General features: G+C 37.4%; 1 protein-coding gene across 2 annotated transcripts in view; it reads right to left on the bottom strand.

The window, feature by feature from the left end:
- ttc7b (tetratricopeptide repeat domain 7B) overlaps positions 1-21,687 on the bottom strand; it is a 60,608-nt gene that overhangs the window by 17,470 nt on the left and 21,451 nt on the right. For both annotated transcript variants that reach the window (XM_073826847.1, XM_073826848.1), the window contains exons 6-17: positions 20,797-20,875; positions 17,787-17,959; positions 17,535-17,598; positions 15,698-15,835; positions 14,741-14,824; positions 12,798-12,902; positions 12,532-12,649; positions 11,820-11,877; positions 11,656-11,728; positions 8,437-8,597; positions 3,647-3,763; positions 2,749-2,846 (exon numbers count right to left, since the gene is read on the bottom strand). In XM_073826847.1, coding sequence (XP_073682948.1) covers positions 2,749-2,846; positions 3,647-3,763; positions 8,437-8,597; positions 11,656-11,728; positions 11,820-11,877; positions 12,532-12,649; positions 12,798-12,902; positions 14,741-14,824; positions 15,698-15,835; positions 17,535-17,598; positions 17,787-17,959; positions 20,797-20,875 — 1,268 coding nt within the window. The remainder of the gene's footprint in view (positions 1-2,748; positions 2,847-3,646; positions 3,764-8,436; positions 8,598-11,655; positions 11,729-11,819; positions 11,878-12,531; positions 12,650-12,797; positions 12,903-14,740; positions 14,825-15,697; positions 15,836-17,534; positions 17,599-17,786; positions 17,960-20,796; positions 20,876-21,687) is intronic.

Below are 21,687 nucleotides of genomic sequence, written 5' to 3'. Positions count from 1 at the left end.
GACCCCGAGAAGGAGGAAGAGGCAAGAGAGGCTAGGAATAAAAAAAAAAAATGAGAAAGTGAAAAGAACGTGATAAAAAAAAAATCTTGGGGGAAACATAGAATATTGAGTAAAGAAGAAAAGACTGTCTTAGAGAAGTTTTAAAGGGATAGTTCTATCATTAATTACTTACCCTCACGCCGTTCCAAAATCGCAAGACCTTCGTTCATCAACACAAATTAAGATATTTTTGATGAAATCCAATAGCTTTGTGACCCTGAATAGACAGCAACGCAACTACTACATTCAAGGCTCAGGTAGTAAGGTAGTAAGCTGTCATCAAAAATATTTGTGTTCCGAAGATGAACAAAGGACTTACGGGTTTGGAAAAACATGAGGGTAATTAATGAGAGAATTTTCATTTTTGGGTGAACTATGCCTTTAATTTATCATGAATCTGAACTATATTAAACTATATGAAAATAATTCATTTTTAACTCCTGACCTGTAAGTAAATTTAGTAAATTTAAGGCAAATTAAATGACAAAATAAATAACTAAATACATAAAGATGGATAGCCATAGAAATAATAGAAAGGGTAAAAACAGAACTGAACAGATGAAGCAGGAAGATAAGGTTGTAAAGAAAACGGGTAACTGCTGAATCACAGAAGCAGGATGACATGTTTACTGTCTGCATACACAGCACAGAAACCCTCCACCATCACTGCTGCGCAAAAACAGCAAATAAACACCTGCACTCATCTCAGCCCTCTTTATCTAATTACTCTATTCGCTGCACAAGATACTGGGAAAATCCATGTGAATTTAGCTGTAACTGAAATGAGACAAAGCAATTTTTCATTCAAAAGGCCTATTGTTCTTCTAGAAATTAAAGGAGTTAAACCACATTTTTTTTTGCGTGAATAATAGCATCCATCCTCTTTCCTTCTAATCACCTTACCATGACTTGACAGTTGCTTAAAGGAGAAGTTAGCTTACAGAACAAAAATTTACAGATAATGTACTTTCCCCCTTGTCATCCAAGATGTTCATGTCTTTCTTTCTTCAGTCGTAAAGAAATGATGTTTTTTGAGGAAAACATTTCAGGTTTTTCTCCATATAGTGGACTTCTATGGTGCCCCGAGTATGAACTTCCAAAATGCAGTTTAAATGCAGCTTCAAAGGGCTCTAGACGATCCCAGTCGAAAAGAGTCTTATCTAATGAAACAATCAGTTTGTATTATTATTATTATTATTATTATTACAATTTATATACTTTTAACCTCAAATGCTTATCTTGTCTCTCTCTGCGATGTGTTCTGGTTCAAACAGTTAGGGTATGTTGAAAAACTACCAACTTCAAAAATCATTTCAAATTCATCCTACTTCGCTGCAGAAGTACTAGTCTCGCGTAGCCAGACCTTCAGACTGATGGCTGAAGGTCTGGAATTCATGGCAGCTTTAATTGGCCAAGGCCCGCCCATAAGGCCGTTTGAACGACATCTCAAACAGCCAATCACAGCTCGTTTCGTTCAGCGTCACGTTTCGGTGCATGGAAATGCCTCAACAACAGACTGGCGTGCAACAAGTCAGTCATTGAAATAACCAGTTAAATAAAAAGAGGGAGAACAAGCAGTAAGTCAGTAATTTGTTCGCGAACGTCGCAAAAGTGTATAACAACAATCGCGTCTGCATAAGCACCTTTTAGCAAAACGCAGAGTAAATCAGTCTGCGCTTTGTTTCCCGGAGGACCGAAAGCAAACGCGACACTCGCGTCTCCCGGAAATCCGGTCAAATTCAACTAATCAGAGGACGACTTCGACATTCCTGAAGTGTTTCCAGTTAAGTGTACCATATGCATCAGACGTTTAGCCAACATTCCATGGGGGTGACGTCTGAGGCTGAGACTACAGAAGTACTGACCCAGTGTTTTCAAAGTGAACATGCAAAGAAGATTAAACCCCCTTAACAAAAACCTTTTTTTCGACATACCCTAACTGTCTTGAACTGGGGGAAAAAAACAAGAGTTCAGTCAGAGTTCAGTATACAAATTGTAATTTAAAAAAAAATAACCAATCGTTTCGCTAGATAAGACCATTCTTCCTCAGCTGGGATCATTTACAACCACATTTGGGATTGTTTAAAGCTGTATTTAAACTGCTTTTTTGGAAGTTCAAACTCGGGGCACCATAGAAGTCCACCATATGGAGAAAAATCCTAAAAGGTTTTCCTTCTTTACGACTGAAGAAAGAAAGACATGAACATTTTGGATGAAAGGGGGTGAGTACATTATCTGTACATTTTTGTTCTGGAAGTGAACTCTTTTTTTATTTAGTGTTTTGACGTCAGAAACCCAAGCTTTTGCAGCTGTCTTTTAACCAATAATCTGCAAAAAAAAAAAAAAAAAAAAAAAAACTGCAAAAGAAGAGCTCCAAGTATAAATACAGCACATATTCATAGAATCCGAAACTGGTATGACCTTTTTACAAAGACAACAGCATTAGAAATACAACAAATAAAAAAATATTCCAGTGTATTAACCCATCAGCTCATTAGGGCATTAATTCCCAATCTAAATCTGTGTGTTTGAGAGAGAAAGAGAGAGATACAAATGCAGGAAATACAGATAAAATGACAGCAAAGCTTTTGTCTGTTGTCATGGTGATGCAAACTCGCCAAAAAGGGTACGGCGAAAAAGCTGTTATTACCATAAGTATACAGATATAGATATGTGGACATTAATTTTTATGTGTGTGTGTGCGCTCACCTGTCTCTGGATCACTGAAGTCAGGTAGTGTCATGGCGTTCAGCTGGCGACGGTCAGCAACAGCTCTGTCTAACAGACTGCTCCCCCTCCCAGAATCACTACACACACACACACACACACACACACACACACACACACACACACACACACACACACACACGACGAGAAGCAAGAGGCAATTAAGACGTTAGAGGACGAGTCAAGCACTCAGACAGGCGACGTGATACTTGCACATCAATACACACAGAATGATGAAACCCTCAGAAATTTCACTCAGCATCTCATGGCACACTGCTATTGCACACACAACCACAATGCTTCTGCAACACTATTCATCTGAAAAAGGAGTAGAGAAATAACCGAAGTATGCATGATAGAAAATTAGGATGCTAGGGTGTTATGGACAGTTGTTACAGTAGGTGGTTGCTCCGCATCCTGTCTCTCTGGAGGGCGACTTTGAGTATTAACCATACGGAGGCCGAGCTCAAGTGGTCCTGACACAGTGGCGCTACCCAGGGTTTGGAGGGAGGGACTCTGAATATGTGGCAGTGGCGGAGTTTGGTAACAGTGTCCAGGCACTAATTGGTCTCTGGTGGATTGTCACCAGGTACTGAGTTCAGGACAGTTTTGACAGGAAGAGCTGGAGTATTCTGACAGCGGGGGGTTGGTATTTCAGCCATTAGAACGAGAGAGCGAGCGAATGAAAGCAGGACTGAATCATAGTATGCAGCAGTGGTATGAGCTGTGCTTTTATTTATTTTTAATGAAGGTGTGGTGAGCTCCTCACAGTCAGAGAGACATGCTGTGCTGTCTTATGTGTGATGCTGAGTGCCGACACTTGAGCTTCTAGCATTCATGTGTCAACAGCTGGAGTGTGTATGTGTGTGAATGTGTGTACCTGGGGTTGGTGAGGTTGTAACAGGACTTCCAAATCTGCAGCATGCGTTTGCAGGAGAGTAATGCCTCCTCTGGACCTCGACACAATGTTTCCAACTTCACCTTTGTGAATAACAGACTACAGAGCGAGAGAGAAAGAGAGAGAGAAAAAAAGTGTTTATTATTACTCTCCATCCATCTGAATGTCTAATGAAGTGTTTATTAAACAGAGAGGAGCGGTTATTGAACACAGATAAAAAGAAATCAGCATAAATCTCTTCCGCAAGGCCTTTCAAATACAAAACTTTAAACCTAAGTCAAGATGATTCAGCCCTTTCTGCTGGAAGAAGTTTAAATAAACATCAACAGAGCAGATTAATGGATTTATCTCTATGGTAAAATAAACGGAACAATGAGGGTGTTTTAACTGTACAGGTATTATTAATATTATGTGTTATTTGGTCTATTGTGAACGTGTAAAGCATTGTAAATTGTATATATGCATTGTTTTTTTCATGTTACACCGAGTGTTGTATATTGTGCCTACACTACCAGTCAAAAGTTTTTGAACAGTAAGACTTTTAATGTTTTTAAAGAAGTCTCTTCTGCTCACCAAGCCTGCATTTATTTGATCCAAAGTACAGCAGAAACAGTACAATTTTGAAATATTTTTACCATTTCAAATAACTGTTTTGTATTTGAATTAGTGGTGGGCATAGACTAATTTTTTTAATCTAGATTAATCTCACTGTAATCTTGGAATTAATCTAGATTAATCTAGATTAAAATGGCTAATTTGAATTCTGCTGAAGGCATTCAGAATATGTGTGCTACCCAAATAATGAGTAAAAGTAAGTCTTTGAGAATGGGTTTCTCAACCCAGGTGGCGCATTAGACCAGGCGCTCATCTCCTGTTTCCAAAATGCATCACAAACTACTTGACAATTGCATTTACAACTCAATTAACTATGCAAATTGTGTAACCAACTATTCCTACACTGCATGTACTTCTGCGTAAAAGGCTGTGCGACGTGCGCGTTGCAGTTAAATGCACAGATGCGCGCAGGCATAGATATCTGCGTGCATAGTCTTCGGTTAAACTGCGTTGCTTTTAGAAGCATCAATTCAGTTGTTGCATATGGTTTAATGTCTTTATTTCGGGATTATCAAAGTGAATAACTCAAATTTGAGATTTTACTGGGGCACAGCAGATTTTCACCTCAGTAAAAAGGGTCTAGCAACGCCCCTGCCCTGAAGCAAACCTGGCGGCTTCATAGCTGCATCCATGTTAGCATGTCACGTTTGATGTGGTAATTTGACAGTAGGCATAAACACAGGTTCGAAGTCTCGTTCTCGCCCCCTACAGTGTAATTCGGCTAGGTATGCAGTACATCCGCGCTAAAATATCAAGGTGAAAGTCATCATAGCTTGCGTAGTATAGACCCAGCTCCCAACCCAACTTTGAGAATAGATTAACGGCGATATTTTTTTATCGCCCGATAAGAGTCTCACGTTAACGCAGCACGTTAACGCCGATAACGGCCCACCACTAATTTGAATATATTTTAAAATGTAATTTATAATTGTGATTTTAAAGCTTTTTAACATCATAACATTTAGCATCATTACTCCAGTCACACGATCCTTCAGAAATCATTGTAATATTCTGATTTACTGCTAAAAAAAAAGTATTATTATTATTATATTGAAAACAGATGAATAGATTTTTTTTCAGGTTTCTTTGAATAGAAATGTCAGAAGAACAGCATTTATATAAAATAAAAATCTTTTGTAACATTATAAATGTCTTTAGCCTCGATTTAATCATCGATTGAAAGCCTCCTTGCTAAACAGAAGTATTTCGCATATTAGAATGATTAGAACTGGAGTAATGATGCTGAAAATGCAGCTTTGATCACAGCAATAAATGACATTTTAAAATATATATTAAAATAGAAAAGTTATTTTTAATAGTAAAAATATTTCAAAATTGTACTGTTTGTACTGTACTTTGGATCAAATAAATGCAGGCTTTGTGAGCAAAAGAGACTTCTGTAAAAAAAAAAAAAAAAAATCTTACTGTTCAAAAAGTTGACTGTAGTGTATGTGTTGTGAATTTTAATCAATTATGTTCAATACTAATATGTCCATTAACTCAAAAATAGCTCGTTTTAATTGTCTAAATACTAAAAACTAAACATTAAACATTTTTAAATCAACCACTGAAACGCTATAAGCATCAAATGCTACCTTTAAAAATGGTTGGGGTTAGATTTGTTTAAATGAATACATTTATTCAGCAAGGGTGCATTAAATGAATCAAAAGTGACATTAAAGACATTTACAATGCTATGAAATATTTAGATTTCTAATACATACTAGGGTTGTAACGATATGACAGTCTATCGCGGTTTGAACATGCACGGTTATCGTAGTTTTAAAATTTTCATTTGGTAACATTTTAAAACATTAATAACAAACATTATTTTAAATAATTTTTTACATGTATTTATTTCTTTTATTTATTTTTTTAGAAGGGAGACTTCAATGCTTTCATTAAAATGGTTTCAAGTTTGTTGTAATAAAGGATTTGTTCACTCAAATAACTTGTTCTTATTATTTCATAGTATTTTCTATGAAATCTAGTATATTTCATAGTATGTTCTTATTTTCATAACATTTCATATTAGTCATTGTTACTGATAAGAATGATTGTTTAATATATACCACAAAACTGTGAAACCGTGATATTTTTGAGATGATTATCATACCGTTACAACCCTAATACATACTGTTATTTTTTATCTTTTATATTTAAAAAATCCTAAAAAAAAAAAAAGTATCACTGTTTTCACAAAAAAATGTTAAGCAGCATGTTTCTTGAGTACCAAATCAGCATATTTGAATGTGAAATATTCATCATATTTGAATAAATAAATTTAAAATAAATTACATTTTAAATTTTACACATTAGAAAAAAAAATGTTATCATAGATTGTAAAAACATTTCACAATATTACTGTTTTTACTGTAATTTTGATCAAATGAATACAGCCTTGGTGAGCTTAAGAGCTTTTTGGACTAAAGATTAATTAAATTACATTACCAGTCAAAAGTTTTTGAACAGTAAGATTTTTAATGTTTTTAAAGAGGTCTCTTCTGCTCACCAAGCCTAATTTATTTTATCCAAAGTACAGCAAAAACAGTACAATTTTGAAAAATGTTTATTTTACTAAATTTTCAGCATCATTACTCCAGTCTTCAGTGTGACATGATTCTTCAGAAATCATAATATGCTGATTTGCTGTTCAAGATACATTTGTATTATTATTATCATCATCAATATTTAAAACAGTTTAACCAAGGATGCTTTAGATTCATCAAAAGTGATAAAGACATTTATAATGTTACAAAAGATTCCATTTCAGATAAATGCTGTTCTTCTGAACATTCTATTCACCAAAGAAACCAAACAATAACCCAAATTAGGTTTTGTGTTATACTGAGTGCTATTTAATATATTGTGCATACATGGACAGATGTTGGCGATGTATTGTATCCTGTCTAGTGTTGTTAATCTCTGCCATTGAGCACACACAGAATCCCCCAATAACACCTGTATTTCACACACATTTCAACAGACAGCCGCTCTGCTCACACTGAGTGAAAGTCCCACCATCGAGAGTGCAGATGGGCATTTCTATAATCAGATATGGCAGCATGTGAAGCGATCCAGCCGGTGTGTGTGTGTGTGTGCATGTGTGAAGCAGATACCATATATAGAGACTGCTCTTCAACAGCTCACTGTCGTCGCAGCTGCTTGACTCTAAGCTGAACTGAGATCGGACAGAGCTTTAAAACAACATTCGGAGTGCTGATGGCACATTCTCATCAGCCGCGCTTTCATCTCTGCTGTATTTGCACGCTACGCCGCTAGGACGCCCACACAACCGCTGAATTAATCCTGTCGCGTGTGTCTGTGTGTGTGGAATAAGGAGGGCTGGATGTTCTGGTGCATTTCCTTTCAAGGCAATGAAGCAAAATGCATGGAAACACACACACACACAAACCGGACAAACACACAAAACCCTGCGGGGGAAAACGGGGTGAAAAAGAGGGCCACAGGATTGGAGGAAAAAGAAAGCTGTTGTATTTTTTTTCTATTATGTAAGTGGCTGAAGCACACAGCCAGAAGGGCGACAACACATACATACACACAAACACAGAGATGGAGGGGACTCTGATCAAATCGAATGAGAAGGGAATTTGCGTGGGGACTGCCCAGTGCTTCAAACATCCAACACACACACACACACACACACACACACACACACACACACACACACACACACACACACACACACACACACACACACACACACACACACACACACACACACACACACACACACACACACACACACACACACACACACACACTTCTAACTCGTCTAATTGAAGATGCCAGTAGCAGATATGTACCCATCTATCCCAGCTGCTACAGCAAACACAAACATTCTCATTAGAGTGGGCACTGTGGCATGCCTCTAAATGTCTAAACACTGCCTGCCACTGTGAGTGTGTGTGTGTGTGTGTGTGTGTGTGTGTGTGTGAGGCTTCATAAATGCTGTGCAGAAGAACACTGAATCATCTGACTGGTTCTCTGATCCAAGAATAGGCTCTTTCCTTGTCTCTGATTGGCTGGTGACAACTGTATCAGCTCAGTGTAGTCAAAAAACAAAAGCTATATGTAACTACAAGCTCGAGAGGTTAGATAAAGTGTGACAGTGACTGTGAGTGTGTTGGACTCACATGAAGTTCTCAGGGTATTCGCTGAGGGCCATCTCGATGATGTTGAGACCGTCGTGGTAGTGTTTTTGAGCTGACAGCAGCAAGGCCAGCAGGTGCAGGGAATGAACATCGTCGCCCTGCAGCTGTAACGCCTGTCGTACATAACCGAGAGCCTCTGGAATCTGACATGAACACACACACATACACAAGAGACGCTTTTATTAGATGATTGTTGAAACAGAGCGAGAAAGAAATAAGAAGAAAAAATAACAGACTGACATCTGGGGAGAGAGACAGACTGAGAGGCATAATAAAATTCCCATGGTAGAAAGAGTGAGATGTGGCTAGGGTTGGGTGATAAATCAATATTGATATTTATTGAGCAAATATTTATTAATAATAAGGCTTATTAAATTAATTGTTATATTTTAGTTTGATTGTTACATTTGCATTTGATTACATTTTAAAATACATCATTTGTATGAAATCATAAAACAGAATTAAAATAAAAAAAGGGCCCTAAATTAAAAGGTAGCTTAGTATCAGGGGCAAAATATTGGATGGGGAAAAAATCTGTACTGCAAAAATAAAACAATGGCAATATTACAAAACCTAAGCATTAAAAAGTGTATAAATCTCTCGTTTCTCCAAAGAAACATTGTTCAACAGCAATACCAGCAAGTAAAGTTACAGCAGGAGTTTGCGTCTCTCTTGCCTCCCCTGAGCCCACTGAGTTTTAACAGAGCCACAGTAAACAACTCATACACTTAGATATAACCACTTATGTGGGAGTTTTTATTGAGTAATCAGCTTGGTGAAATTTAAAGTCGATCTCTGTGTCTGTGACCAATATTTATGGAGCTCTGATGACTGATGATCCAAAACATAAAAAAAAAAATAGTAAAAAATGAATAGCTGAACATGAGTTCAAATATATTGTTTAACTTGTTACTGCCTTGATTTATTTTTTTGGAATAAATTTAAAATGATTAAAAACACTAACTTGATGAGAAGTTTGAAGACTTTGCCTCCTCATTTCACACCACCACTGCACGCCAATGTTTAATATGTGGAATTTAGTGGTAAATTAAGAAGTTTTGATTACATTCATTCCTGAGGTCTAACAAGCATAAGGAATGCATGGCCTTCCTCATTAATGCAGGGTTTGTACATATACTGTAAAAGGACTTTCAAGGACTTTTCAAGCAGCACTTTTTTGATTTTCAAGGATTTCAGAGATCTCACTTATCGAACAATGTCTTCTCTCTTTCAAATTATAAAAAAAGAGAAATAGATAAATAAAAATACACTAATACAAAAATGGCTAAAATGGCTAAAAAGTTTTACAAAATATACTACACTTTTACTATTGTAAAAATTACAGTTAATGTTCTTAAGGGATTCAAATTTGGGTATACTGTCCTTCTTTGTTTTGTTTTTATAAATGTACTGCCTTAATGATTTGATGAAAAAAAAAAAAAAAATGATTTGCAAAATCACTCTGAAATCCTGATCTGCAACAAATAATTCGCCAACCTGCACTGAAGTCCCTATCTAAATCAAATTATTTGCAATCTGCGTTCTGAAGCTCTGATCTGAATAATGATTCACAAACCATCATTTCAGATCAGGAGTCACAAATCATCTGGACTTCAAAATGCATACCGCAAACAATTCACGAACCCGTTCCTATCTGAATCTAAATGATTCGCGAGACGCAAAGATCTAAATCAAATGATTCACGACTTGTGATTTGAAGTGCTGATCTCAAACAAATGATTTGCAATGCGCAATCACCCATCACTTCCTGCTTTTTAGTGAATTGCTTGAAATGAATGATCTGTCACGAGAATCAACTGGAGTGACTCAATTGATTTGGTACATATGTTCCTCTTTTCACATCTTTAGCCATGTTTACATGATACTGTCAGTACTAGTACTTGCTTAGCTCGCTACTTTTTCTGACATTAACTGAAATAAGCAAAAAAGGTATGATGTTTTTTGAAATGCATGAATTTTGCATTAAAAGATTCATGCTTATTTACAAAATTAAACACTTATTTCATATATACACTATCTCACATCCTTCACATTTCAGCAATCATTTTAGTATATCATACACAAGTACAATTCTTTCATACTGACCACTGGATGTTCAACATGGCACCTCATGGCAAAGAACTCTGTGAGGATTTGAGAATTAGAATTGTTGCTCTCTACAAAGATGGCCAAGGCTATAAGAGGTTCAGTAACACCCTGAAAACAAGTTACACTACAGTGGTCAGGGTCATACAGAGGTTTTCCAAGATGGGTTCCATTCGGAACAGGCCTTGCAAGGGTCGAACAACGAAGTTGAGCACTTGTTTTGTGCATCAGGTGCAGAACCTGGCTTCAAAAAACAGATGCATGAGTGCTGCCATTATTGCTTTAAGGGTTGCAGAAGTAGAAGGTCAGCTTGTCAGTACTCAGACCATACGTCAGTTTGCATAGGCGTCGTCCCAGAGGGAAGCCTCATCTGAAGCTGGCTCACAAGAAAGGCCACAAACAGTTTGCTGAAGACAACCTGTCCAAGAGCATGAATTACTGGAACCAAGTCCTGGGGTCAGATGAGACTATAAGATAAACTTGTTTGGCAAAATATTGACATTTGGACAAGTTCACTTAGGGTGTACTGACTTTTGTTGCCAGCTATTTTGACAATAATGGCTGTATGTTGAGTAATTTTCAGGGGACAGTAAATCTATACTGCTATACAAGCTGCACATTGACTACTTTAAAATATATCCAAGTTTCATTTCTATATGAATGTCCCTTGAGAAGATATACTAAAATGGTTGCTAAAATGTGAGGGGTGTGCTGTACATACTATACATTGTCTTTCAATAATTCAAGCACTTTTCAAGTACCTCTTTAGGAATATGGCTATTTTCAAGGGTTTTCCAGGCCTTACATTTCAAAAAGTCAAATTCAAGTACTTCAAGCACTTTAAGCACCTTGTACGAACCCTGTGAATGGTATGAAATGAATACTGTGATAAATATCAATATCGAATATTGTGATAATATTTTTGGCCATATTGTCCAGCCCTAGATATGGCTTGAAGCAGATGGAATTGCTTCAAAATTGCTTACAGACATCACCTAGGTATCAAGAGCAAACAGGAGAAGACCATCGTCTGTGAGTGAGATGTTTTCATTCTCACTATCTTTGTGTGTAAGCAGCAGATGTTGATTCTCCTACCTGTCGAGATACAGCCAGCTGCAGCGCCAGGTAGAAAACAGCTAGATGATCAGTGGGGGACAGACTCTGTGCCCTGAGAGAGAGAGAGAGAGAAACAGAGCATTTCATCAGTGTTTGTGTGTGAGAGAGACAGAGAGAGAGATTTAGGACAGTCTGAAAATCACCTCTGGAAAGCGCTCAGCGCTTTTTTCTGATACTCTTCTTGCATTCCTCGAAGAGATGCTGTAAAGACAGATGACAGAGATGTGAGAAGATAGTAAGGACAAGAGAAATCAGTTTCAAATACCTTAATGTTAGAGAAAGGGCATTATAGGATTATAGAGTGTATAACAGAGGAAAGACATAATGTATGGAGCATTACAGAGTGATTATTAAATTACGCAATAGTCATTACAGAGTGAAACAGAGTGCGTTATATAAGAAAGGAAAGAGGTTATAAAGTATAAATGGAACATTAAAATATATGTTGTAGCATATAAGGCATTAAAAAAGCATTACATAGAAAAACAGAACATGTTTAAAGTGTGTTATATAAGCAGAGAAAGGGAAACGTAAATTGATTACAGAAACAGCACATAACAGTGTGGTTCCTCACAAGGGGGCAGGGGCCAAAAACTTCCAAGTATAGAGGAACAAATAAAGCATTATAAAAGACTATAGAAAATGTAGTGTGTGTTATAAAGAGTATATGGTGTGTTATAGAGGGTGGAGAAACATTACATTCTTGAATTAAAGAAACAGAGGTACAGACTGTACTATGGAAAAGATAAACGTATTACAGGGAAGGTACAGAGTGTTACAAAGGATACAGTAAAGATTATTAGTCTTAGGGTATAAAAAATGGTATATACGGTGTTCTACTGCAGGTATGCTTACCATCTGTGGCTCTCAGGCTGTAGACGAGACCGATAGCTAGATAGCCTTTAGCCCTGAATTCAGCCGCCTTCTCACCCATATCAATCACTATTTTAGCAAAGCGCTCACCTTCTTCCAGCTAAAACACACAAATACACACCCCATGTCATCACCATCTCACTGTTTGTGGACAGTCTAACAGTAATGGATTTACAAAGTCATAAACAGGTCAGGGTGAGCTCTCCGGTTGAGCCTGTGCATATTTCCCATGATTCCCCTTTCATTACCCAGTGCAAGTTTCCAATACACAGCTTGACGGCCAGCAGAGGAATGGTGGGATCGTCCGGCTTCAGTCTTATACACTCTTTCAGTACCTTCACTGCTCGAGCCGACTACATAAACACAAACACAGATATATAAATATAGTAAAGACTGGCATTTAAATATATATATATATAAGACTGGCATTTAAATATATATATATATACACACACATATACACACACACACACACACGCACACACGCACACATACATACAAGCCCGAAATTATTCATACCTCTTTATAATTCTGACTTAAAGTTACTTTTATTCAACCAGCAAGTTTTTTTTTATTAGAAATGACACAGACGTCTCCCAGAAGATAGTAAGACGATGTACAAGAGGCATCATTGTGGAAAAAAATTATTACTCATCTTTTATTTACATTTGAACAAAAGGTGGCATGTCCAAAATTATTCATACCCTTCTCAATAATCAATAGAAAAGCCTTTATTGGCTATTACAGCATTCAAACGCTTCCTATAATTGCTAACCAGCTTTTTGCATGTCTCCACTGGTATTTTTAACCATTCATCTTTAGCGCTGAGCTCCAACTCTTTCAGGTTGTAGGGGTCTCCTTGTCATCACCCTGATCTTTAGCTCCCTCCACAGATTCTCAATTGGATTTAAGTCAGGACTCTGGCTGGGCCACTGCAAAACGTTAATGTTTTTGTCTGCTAACCACTTCTTCACCACTTTTGCTGTGTGTTTTGGGTCGTTGTCGTGCTGAAATGTCCACTGGTGCCCAAGGCCAAGTTTCTCTGCACACTGCCTGATGTTGTTGTTGAGAATTTTGATGTATTGCTTCTTTTTCATGGTGCCATTTACTGTGATTAGGTTCCCTGGTCCACCGGCTGAAAAACACCCCCAAAACATTAGGTTCCCACCACCATGTTTGACAGTGGATGTTCTTAGGGTTGAAGGCTTGTCCTTTTTTTACGCCAAATGAAGGCTACATCATTGTGGCCAAACAATTAAATTTTTGTTTTATCTGACCATAAAATAAAAGACCAGAAGTCTTCTTTGTCCAGATGAGCATTTGCAAAGGCCAAGCAGGCTTTGTGTGCCTTATCTGGAGAAGTGGTGTCCTCCGTGGTCTGCGTCCGTGGAACCCAGCGGTGTGCAGTGTCCATTGGACTGTCTGCCTTGAGATGTTGAGATGGACTTGGTGGTGATCCTTGGATTCTTTTTTACCTCTCTCACTATCTTCCTGGCCAGCACAGGTGTCACTTTTGGCTTCCGACCATGTCCTCTGGATTTTTCACAGTGCGGAACATCTTGTTCATTTTTTAATAATACTTTGCACTGTAGCCACTGGAACTTCAAATTTAGATATGGTCTTATAGCCCTTTCCTGACTTGTGAGCAGCCACAATGCGCAACCACAGGTCCTCAGTGAGCTCCTTTGTCTTAGCCATTACTGTCCACAAACCAACAGCAGAGAGCTTTTGTTTTTCACCTGTTGAGTTGATTAAAACAGCTGTTCCTGATAAATCAGAGTAATTAGGATGCTTTAGAACAGCTTGGACTATTTGGAATGGTATGGAACTTTGGATTTTCCCATAGACTGTGACAGTTTGCAAAGGGTATGAATAATTTTGGACATGCCACTTTTTGTTCAAATGTAAATAAAAGCTGAGAATTTTTTTTTTTCCACAATGATGCCTCTTGTACATCGTCTTATTATCTTTTGGGAGAAACCTGTGTCATTTCCAGTCAAAATAAAAACTTGGTTGAATAAAAGTAACTTTAAGTCAGAATTTGCCAGGGGTACGAATAATTTCGGGCTTGACTATATAAAATATAGGTAATTTATATCACTGCAAGCAGCAATGCTTTACAATTGCCTGATATTTCTACATGACTATGGGAACTGTGAGGTACACTGAAGGCAGAAAATGAAACACTAACCTTCCCAGCAGCCATTAGGGAAAGAGCGAGCTGGAACCAGAGATGAAACTCCTCAAAGGCAAACTTCATGGCTCTTTCGAGACACTGTGGAGAAAAGACATTGGGATAACCTTAGATAAGGACTGAGAACAATAATTATGACCCCCAACAAATACCCACACAAAGGTCAAACACAGAGCCAGGCCATGTCTCCTGTTGAAGATTACCCAGAGTGCCACAGGCATTCAGTGTGTCTCTGAGGCTTTACAGTTAATCACACTAGCAGCTTAGCAGAGTGCAATTCATTGAACTCATTAGATCTATATAACAAACAACTACACAAACACACAGCCGACCCTGCAGAGAGACACACAATAAATATGTCAGGCTCCTGGGGCCCTGTGATTGCACAACCATAAAATCCTTGAATATAAAAGACACAGCAAAAGTTATGCTGAGTCCAACATTAGCAACAACAGCATGATCAACAGATGGAGACGGAAGAGAAAAATCTACCCAGGTACACTAATGAAAACATCACTACAAACCAACACACACACTAAAATTGTTTTTCTTTGCCTGCCTGTTTTGTCCTAAATAGGCCAGGCTTCTGAAAACAAACACTGAGGCTTGTCCGTGGCTAAAATAAAACTTTAAGTACAAAGTCATTAAAAATGCTGTTTAATTTGGACAAGTGCAGACTTGTGCTCTAATATTGAATCTGGGTTAGTTTGGAATACAAAAAATCTTTATAAAAATATAAATAATTGAAGCAGTATTCTGGTTTGTTAGCATTTGTTTGCACACTGTGATAACCTCCAGACCAGACGCAGACATATACATTCACACAGAGGGAGCGCAGTCTAGAGTGTAGGTCTGGTCTTGTTACCACAGCAACAACACCAGGTGGTTTAACTTGTCCCGCTGAGGGAGTATTTCTGAATGTTCTCATTGTGATGCGTGTGGGCAGGACCTTACCTCTGAGAGCATCTCATACTGTCCGCGTCGGCCGAGCGCGATGGTCAGTAGGTCGTACACCAGTGAGGCGCTCTGGAGGCTGATGATTCGGTCATTATTGTGTTCTGGGATCCGACTCAACACGGCGTCTCTGTTAGCCTATGATAAATACAGATATTAAAACATAAACTTCAAAAGTTTGCCATTTTTAATGTTTTTAAAAATGTCCTATGCTCAAAAATAGAGTAAAAACAGCAATTTTGTGAAACATATTTAAAATATAATTAAAAATATATATTGTCCTTTTTAACATATTTAAAAAAATAATTTATTCCCGTGATGGCAAAGCTGAATTTTAAGTAGCCATTACTCCAGTCTTCAGAAATCATTCTAATATGCTGGTTTGTTGCTCAAGTAAAAATCTTTTATTATTATCAAAGTTGAAAATTGTTATTTTTTTATGGAAACAGTTATACATTTTTTACAGGATTCTATGATGTTAAGAAAGTTCAAACAGCATTTATTTAAAATAGAAATCTTTTGTAACATAATAAATGTCTTTATTGTCACTATAGATTAATTTAATGTGTCCTTGATCAAATTTAAAGGAGAAGTTCACTTCCAGAACTAAATTTACAGATTTATTCACCTCCTTGTCATCCAAGATCTTTATGTCTTTCTTTCTTCAGTCATAAAGAAATTATGTTTTATAAGAAAAAAAAAAACCCAGAAATGTTCTATATATATAGTGGACTACTATGGTGCCTGTGAGTTTAAACTTACAAAATGGAGTTTAAATGCAGCTTCAAAGGACTCTAAACGATCCCAGCCAAGGAAGAAGGGTCATAACTAGCAAAAAAAAACAGTTAATTTCTAAAAAAAAAAAAGACTATATATATACTTTTTAACCTCAAATGCTCATCTTGTCTAGCTCTGTGTGAACTATTTCAGTTCATGACAGTTAGGGTACGTCGAAAAAACTCCCATCTCATTTTGTCCTACATCGCTGTTTTACCTTTTTGTGTCTGTACTTCTGCAGCGATGTCAGACGACTTTGAAATTGGAGGAGAAAATGAGATTTTCAACATACCCTAACTGTATTGACCTGGAATGCATGCAGAGTTAGACAAGACAAGCATTTGAGGTATATATAAAAATAAAAAAAAAATAAAATAAAAAGTATAGAAATTGTAATTTTTTTTTTTTTTTTTTTTTTAGAAAATAACCAATTGTTTCACTAGGTAAGATCCTTCTTCCTTAGGTGGGATCGATTAGAGTCCTTTGAAGCTGCATTTAAACTGTATTTTGGAAGTTCAAACTTGCTGGCACCATCAGAGTCCATTATATAGAGAAAAATCCTGAAATGTTTGCCTCAAAAACATAATTTCTTATGACTGAAGAAAGAAATATATGAACATATTGGATGACAGGAGGGTGAGTAAATTATCTGTAAATTTTTGTTCTGGAAGTGAACTTCTTTAATAATAATAAAAAAAGAAATGTAGTATGCTAAGGCTATCAAAACATTGTTAAAAATGTAAAACATTGTTTAATCACACTTTGCATATGTAAAACCTTTTTATGACTGAACATAATTCGCTCACAGAGCTGTTGAATGGTCAGTGTAAAGAAAACTAAAGAAAAGCCACATGTGCAAGAGCTCTAATGAGATGCTCTGCTGAGTTTAAGCTAAAAGCATCTTTGATTCTCCAACTCTGCTTTCAGTACCATTATGATTGGGCTTTCAAGCCCAAACACCTGCAGCGTCAGACCATGCTGATTTAATTTACATGTTCTCCTGTACCGATGGTTAAACCACAGCAGCTCAGTGGGTCACAGAACCTTTACTGCTACTCACCATTGACTCGCTGATTAACAACAGGAGTAAGGCCTCCTCTGTGTTCTCCTGTGGACAAAACAAACTAGAGAGAGAGAGAGAGAAAGGCCATCATGAGAAAAAAACTTCCAGGATTCTCAACTAATTTCTACACACAATTTTCAAGCTACATTGTAATACATTTTTGAAAAATACACATGGAACGTTATGTACTGTATGTGCAGTATTATGCATTTTATAGTATTTATTATTATTTTGAATTAGATGTCCTACTTTTCTCCTGAGTAGATGCGTGGGCGGCGACTGAGGGCGTAGTCCTTGGTGTGGGGGGTGTGTCTGAGCGGGTCATCCAAGGGGGAGTGGTGAGGGGGATCCTCTAGTGGGTTCCAGTAACTCTGTTCACACATGCCCCTCAGCAGGATCTCTGCAAGCTGCCTGGCGATAGTCTAAACACATACATACATACAGGCATACACACACACAAACATACAGTTTACCTTCAGATTTTAGATCTGTGGTTCTCAACCAGGGGCTTCAAAATATTCCAAGGACACTTAATTTAAAAGAGTTTATGTTATCTTAAGCTGGGAAACTAAAAATCAAGATTAAAACTTCTTATTTTAAGTTGTTATATATATATATATATATATATATATATATATATATATATATATATATATATATAAAAAATATGTCGAGCTTTAAAATATTTTATTTAAATAGTAGAAACTCCACATAAATTGCTGTATTTGTGAGTTTTATTTTAAAAACCTTATAAATCACTAACAAGTGGAAAAGTCATGTAAATGCATTAAAATGAATGTAATTGTTAAATAATTATTAAATGATTGCATTTAATTATTATAATTATATACCATTAGTAGTGCTGTCATTTAAAAAAAACTAATTAAATTGCACATTTTTCTGAAATTAATTGTGATTATTTGCAGTTAATCCCACTTAACATTAAAGCTTTTAAATGTACTTTTATCTTGCAATAACTTCACATTATCACAACATAAAGACAGTATATTTTTAAATATTTGTTAATTTTTTAATCGGTGATATGTCTAGGAATTTGTTCTTTTAACTATTGACTATAGCTATTCAAAATTACAGCAAAATTGAATCAATTTTAACATTTATTTTAAAAAAAATAGCAACTTCTAATTTAAGCAAACTTAAAACAATCTTTACATAAACCCATTAATTACCTGTGCCCTTCAGCAAGTAGGAAATTGAATAAAGTTATCAAATACTAAATTAAACATGGATGAATCCTTAAAGTGGTCATATGATGCGATCTCATGTCTTCCTTCGTCTTTGGAGTGTTACAAGCTGTTCGTGCATATATAAGATCTGTAAAGTTTTAAAGATTAAAGTCTCAAACCCAGAGAGATATTCTTTATAAAAGTTAAGACTCAGCCACGCCTTCCTAAAACGGCTCATTCAAACACGACCCCACAAATCTACGTCACGGTGTGGGAAGATTTGCAAAACACAGCCGTATTTTCGCTGTAGTATTGTTGCAGCCGCCATGTCATGGAGACGCTGTTCCAGAACAGTACAACGCAAATATTTAAGTGTGTGCAGCAGATTTTACAGAGGACTGTTTCCTGAACCTGGAAAAGTAGCCTACAATGCCGGCTGTGCACACTATAAAGTGGGGCAATTCCAACTTTGCAAGGACAGTCTGGCTCTGACTCATAGCCTGTAAGTACACTTTTCATATTCAAAGAATTTGCTGCTGGCTATTTAAATGTGAGTTTTGAGCAGTGTAGAGTATTGCTTGTTGTTTGTCGTTTCTATGATCACAAATGCAGACATGGTGTTACGTTTGCGCGATGCAATGCAATGCAACGCAATGCAACACGTAAAAAGACAGTATGAGTCATTATAATCAGTAATTATGTCCTTACTGGATGCAACAAATGCCTCATATATAATGGGTTTTTGTCTCATCATGCCGGGACACGGCAACATGGTAAGGGGTGTAACATTTCCGTTAAACGCTTGAGGTATTCGGCCAATCACAACGCACTAAATAGCTGGCTATGAAAAGTGACCACATTTTTCAGAACGATGAGCTTAGTAAAAATCTACACGTTTCAGAAAGGTGGGGTAGAGAGGAGCACCAGTAATGTACAGTATGTGGAAAATAATCTGTTTTTTGAACCTTGAACCAAGTAAACACATTGCTTTCTGATTACACCAAATAATATTATTTTTAGCAACATCATATGACCCTTTAAAGCTACAAAAACGATTGATTTCCTCTTTTTTCCATTGTTCTTTGATTAATAGACATCACAGCAGCTGAGTTATTAGCTTATTTGGCTGCTATTACTTTAAGAGCTGCCACTGCTGAACATGACGTGGATCTGACACGCATGCTCATTCGCCTTATTCACCTGGCGGCCATTTTGAAAACTCGAACGCCGTTGAGGGGTACACAAACCCGGAAGTTTGACTGACGCATACGATCTTCAGAGATTCAGCTGCAATGGAAACTCCAGTGTGGACCACCAATCTTTCCTGTCTGCCCGAATTAACGATACAAAATGTGGAGCAGTGGGCCAGTACCGACTGCAACATCCCCCGGGCAGTATTAATTAAGGGACACAGTAACTGGATCTAAGGTTTTATCCACGACATTGAAGATATGAATGGACGCTAATTTACCTCAGTTTCTGCTAGCTTGTAACGACATGGAGAGTATGATTATTAGCGACCTTGGGTGTCCTGAAAGGCGCTTTAAAAATAAAATGTATTATTATTATTATTATAATCAGATAATACTTGGGTGTGTGAAGATTATAATATACTTAATAATTGTTTTTATTTTGTAAAGCACTTTGTGCTACTTTGGTATGCCACCATGCTACAAGCACAGTATAATAGCTGACAGGACAGATAAATTCATATTTTACTGACATATGGCCTGACAACATCCCATCTGACTGCAGTTCACTGTTGTTCAACTGCAAGCTCCCTTGTCACCTGTACTGTTTCCGCACTTGTTTGACTAGCACCTGGCGCTGAAGTGAAGTTGGAGTGCGTGTCTGAAAAGTCTTCCATTTGATGCAGTTGTAAAGACATTCTGCGACTAAATAAACACGCTTCTTGTCAAGAAAAAAATAAGAACCGAACCCAACCCTAGCCCCGCCCCTTTCACCTGCATTAATGTGCTAATTTTGACAGCACTACAGAAATTTACATGAAGGGCCATTGAATTTTGTCTTGGATAATGAGGGACCTTGGAGTCAAAAAGGTTGATACTGACCATACGCAGGTTCTGAGTGGTTCTGGTCTCAACGGCTCTGAGAATCTCTCGGAAGCGACCGACACCACGGGTCAGGTTACTGCAGCACCGGGAAATGGACAGAAAAGAGATCCATTAATCACTTCTAGAGAGCTGGAAAAAAAACCCTGATGGCTGACATCAACAAATTTCTCATCAACTCCGTACAAACTTTCTTACACAATCACACGAACACCCTCACACACCCTCAGGGCTGGTCAGACCTTTGCCATGATTTAATGAGCTCTAGCATCAAGCAGTCAAACTAAAGCAGTTACTTATCACTGGACAGGAAGTTATCAGGGCCTGCAGGGCACATCGATTACAGGAGTTCTGGATACAGTGCGAGTCACAATTAGCACCTATATGAACGCTGCACAACCTGTGAATGTGTTAGCGCCTGTCAGTGACTGGGGTCAATACCCTCCTCAGACTGCAATATTCCCACAGCCTTTTTACAAACTGACAGCACACGAAAGCACACACACCATGAAAGGACACGTGTGTAGAAAACCAGAGAATACAGCTTCAGGCTGTGGAGGTGTGAAGCATTGCAAAGATGCATGTGAAGGCAGGGAGAAGCAGTACAGTAGTTGTGTTGAGAGAGACAGAAGTGTCGAAACAGGGATGAAAATGAGCAAGACTGAGAAAAATTCAAACAATCACAGGGATTTATCCGTTTCAATGTTCACAACTGTGTGCCCTGAAAGGGTTAATTCACCCAAAATTTAAAATTCTGTTATTAATTATTCACCCTTCATTCTGTTCCAAACCCGTAAGACCTTTGTTCATATTAAGATATTTTTGATGAAATCCGAGAGCTTTCTGACTGTGAATAGACAGCCATGCAACCACCAGGGTCAAGGCCCAGAA

The sequence above is a fragment of the Garra rufa genome, chromosome 21 (genome assembly GCF_049309525.1).
Source record: "Garra rufa chromosome 21, GarRuf1.0, whole genome shotgun sequence".
NCBI classification, from domain to species: domain Eukaryota; kingdom Metazoa; phylum Chordata; class Actinopteri; order Cypriniformes; family Cyprinidae; genus Garra; species Garra rufa.
This window is presented reverse-complemented; position numbering and strand designations above follow the sequence as displayed.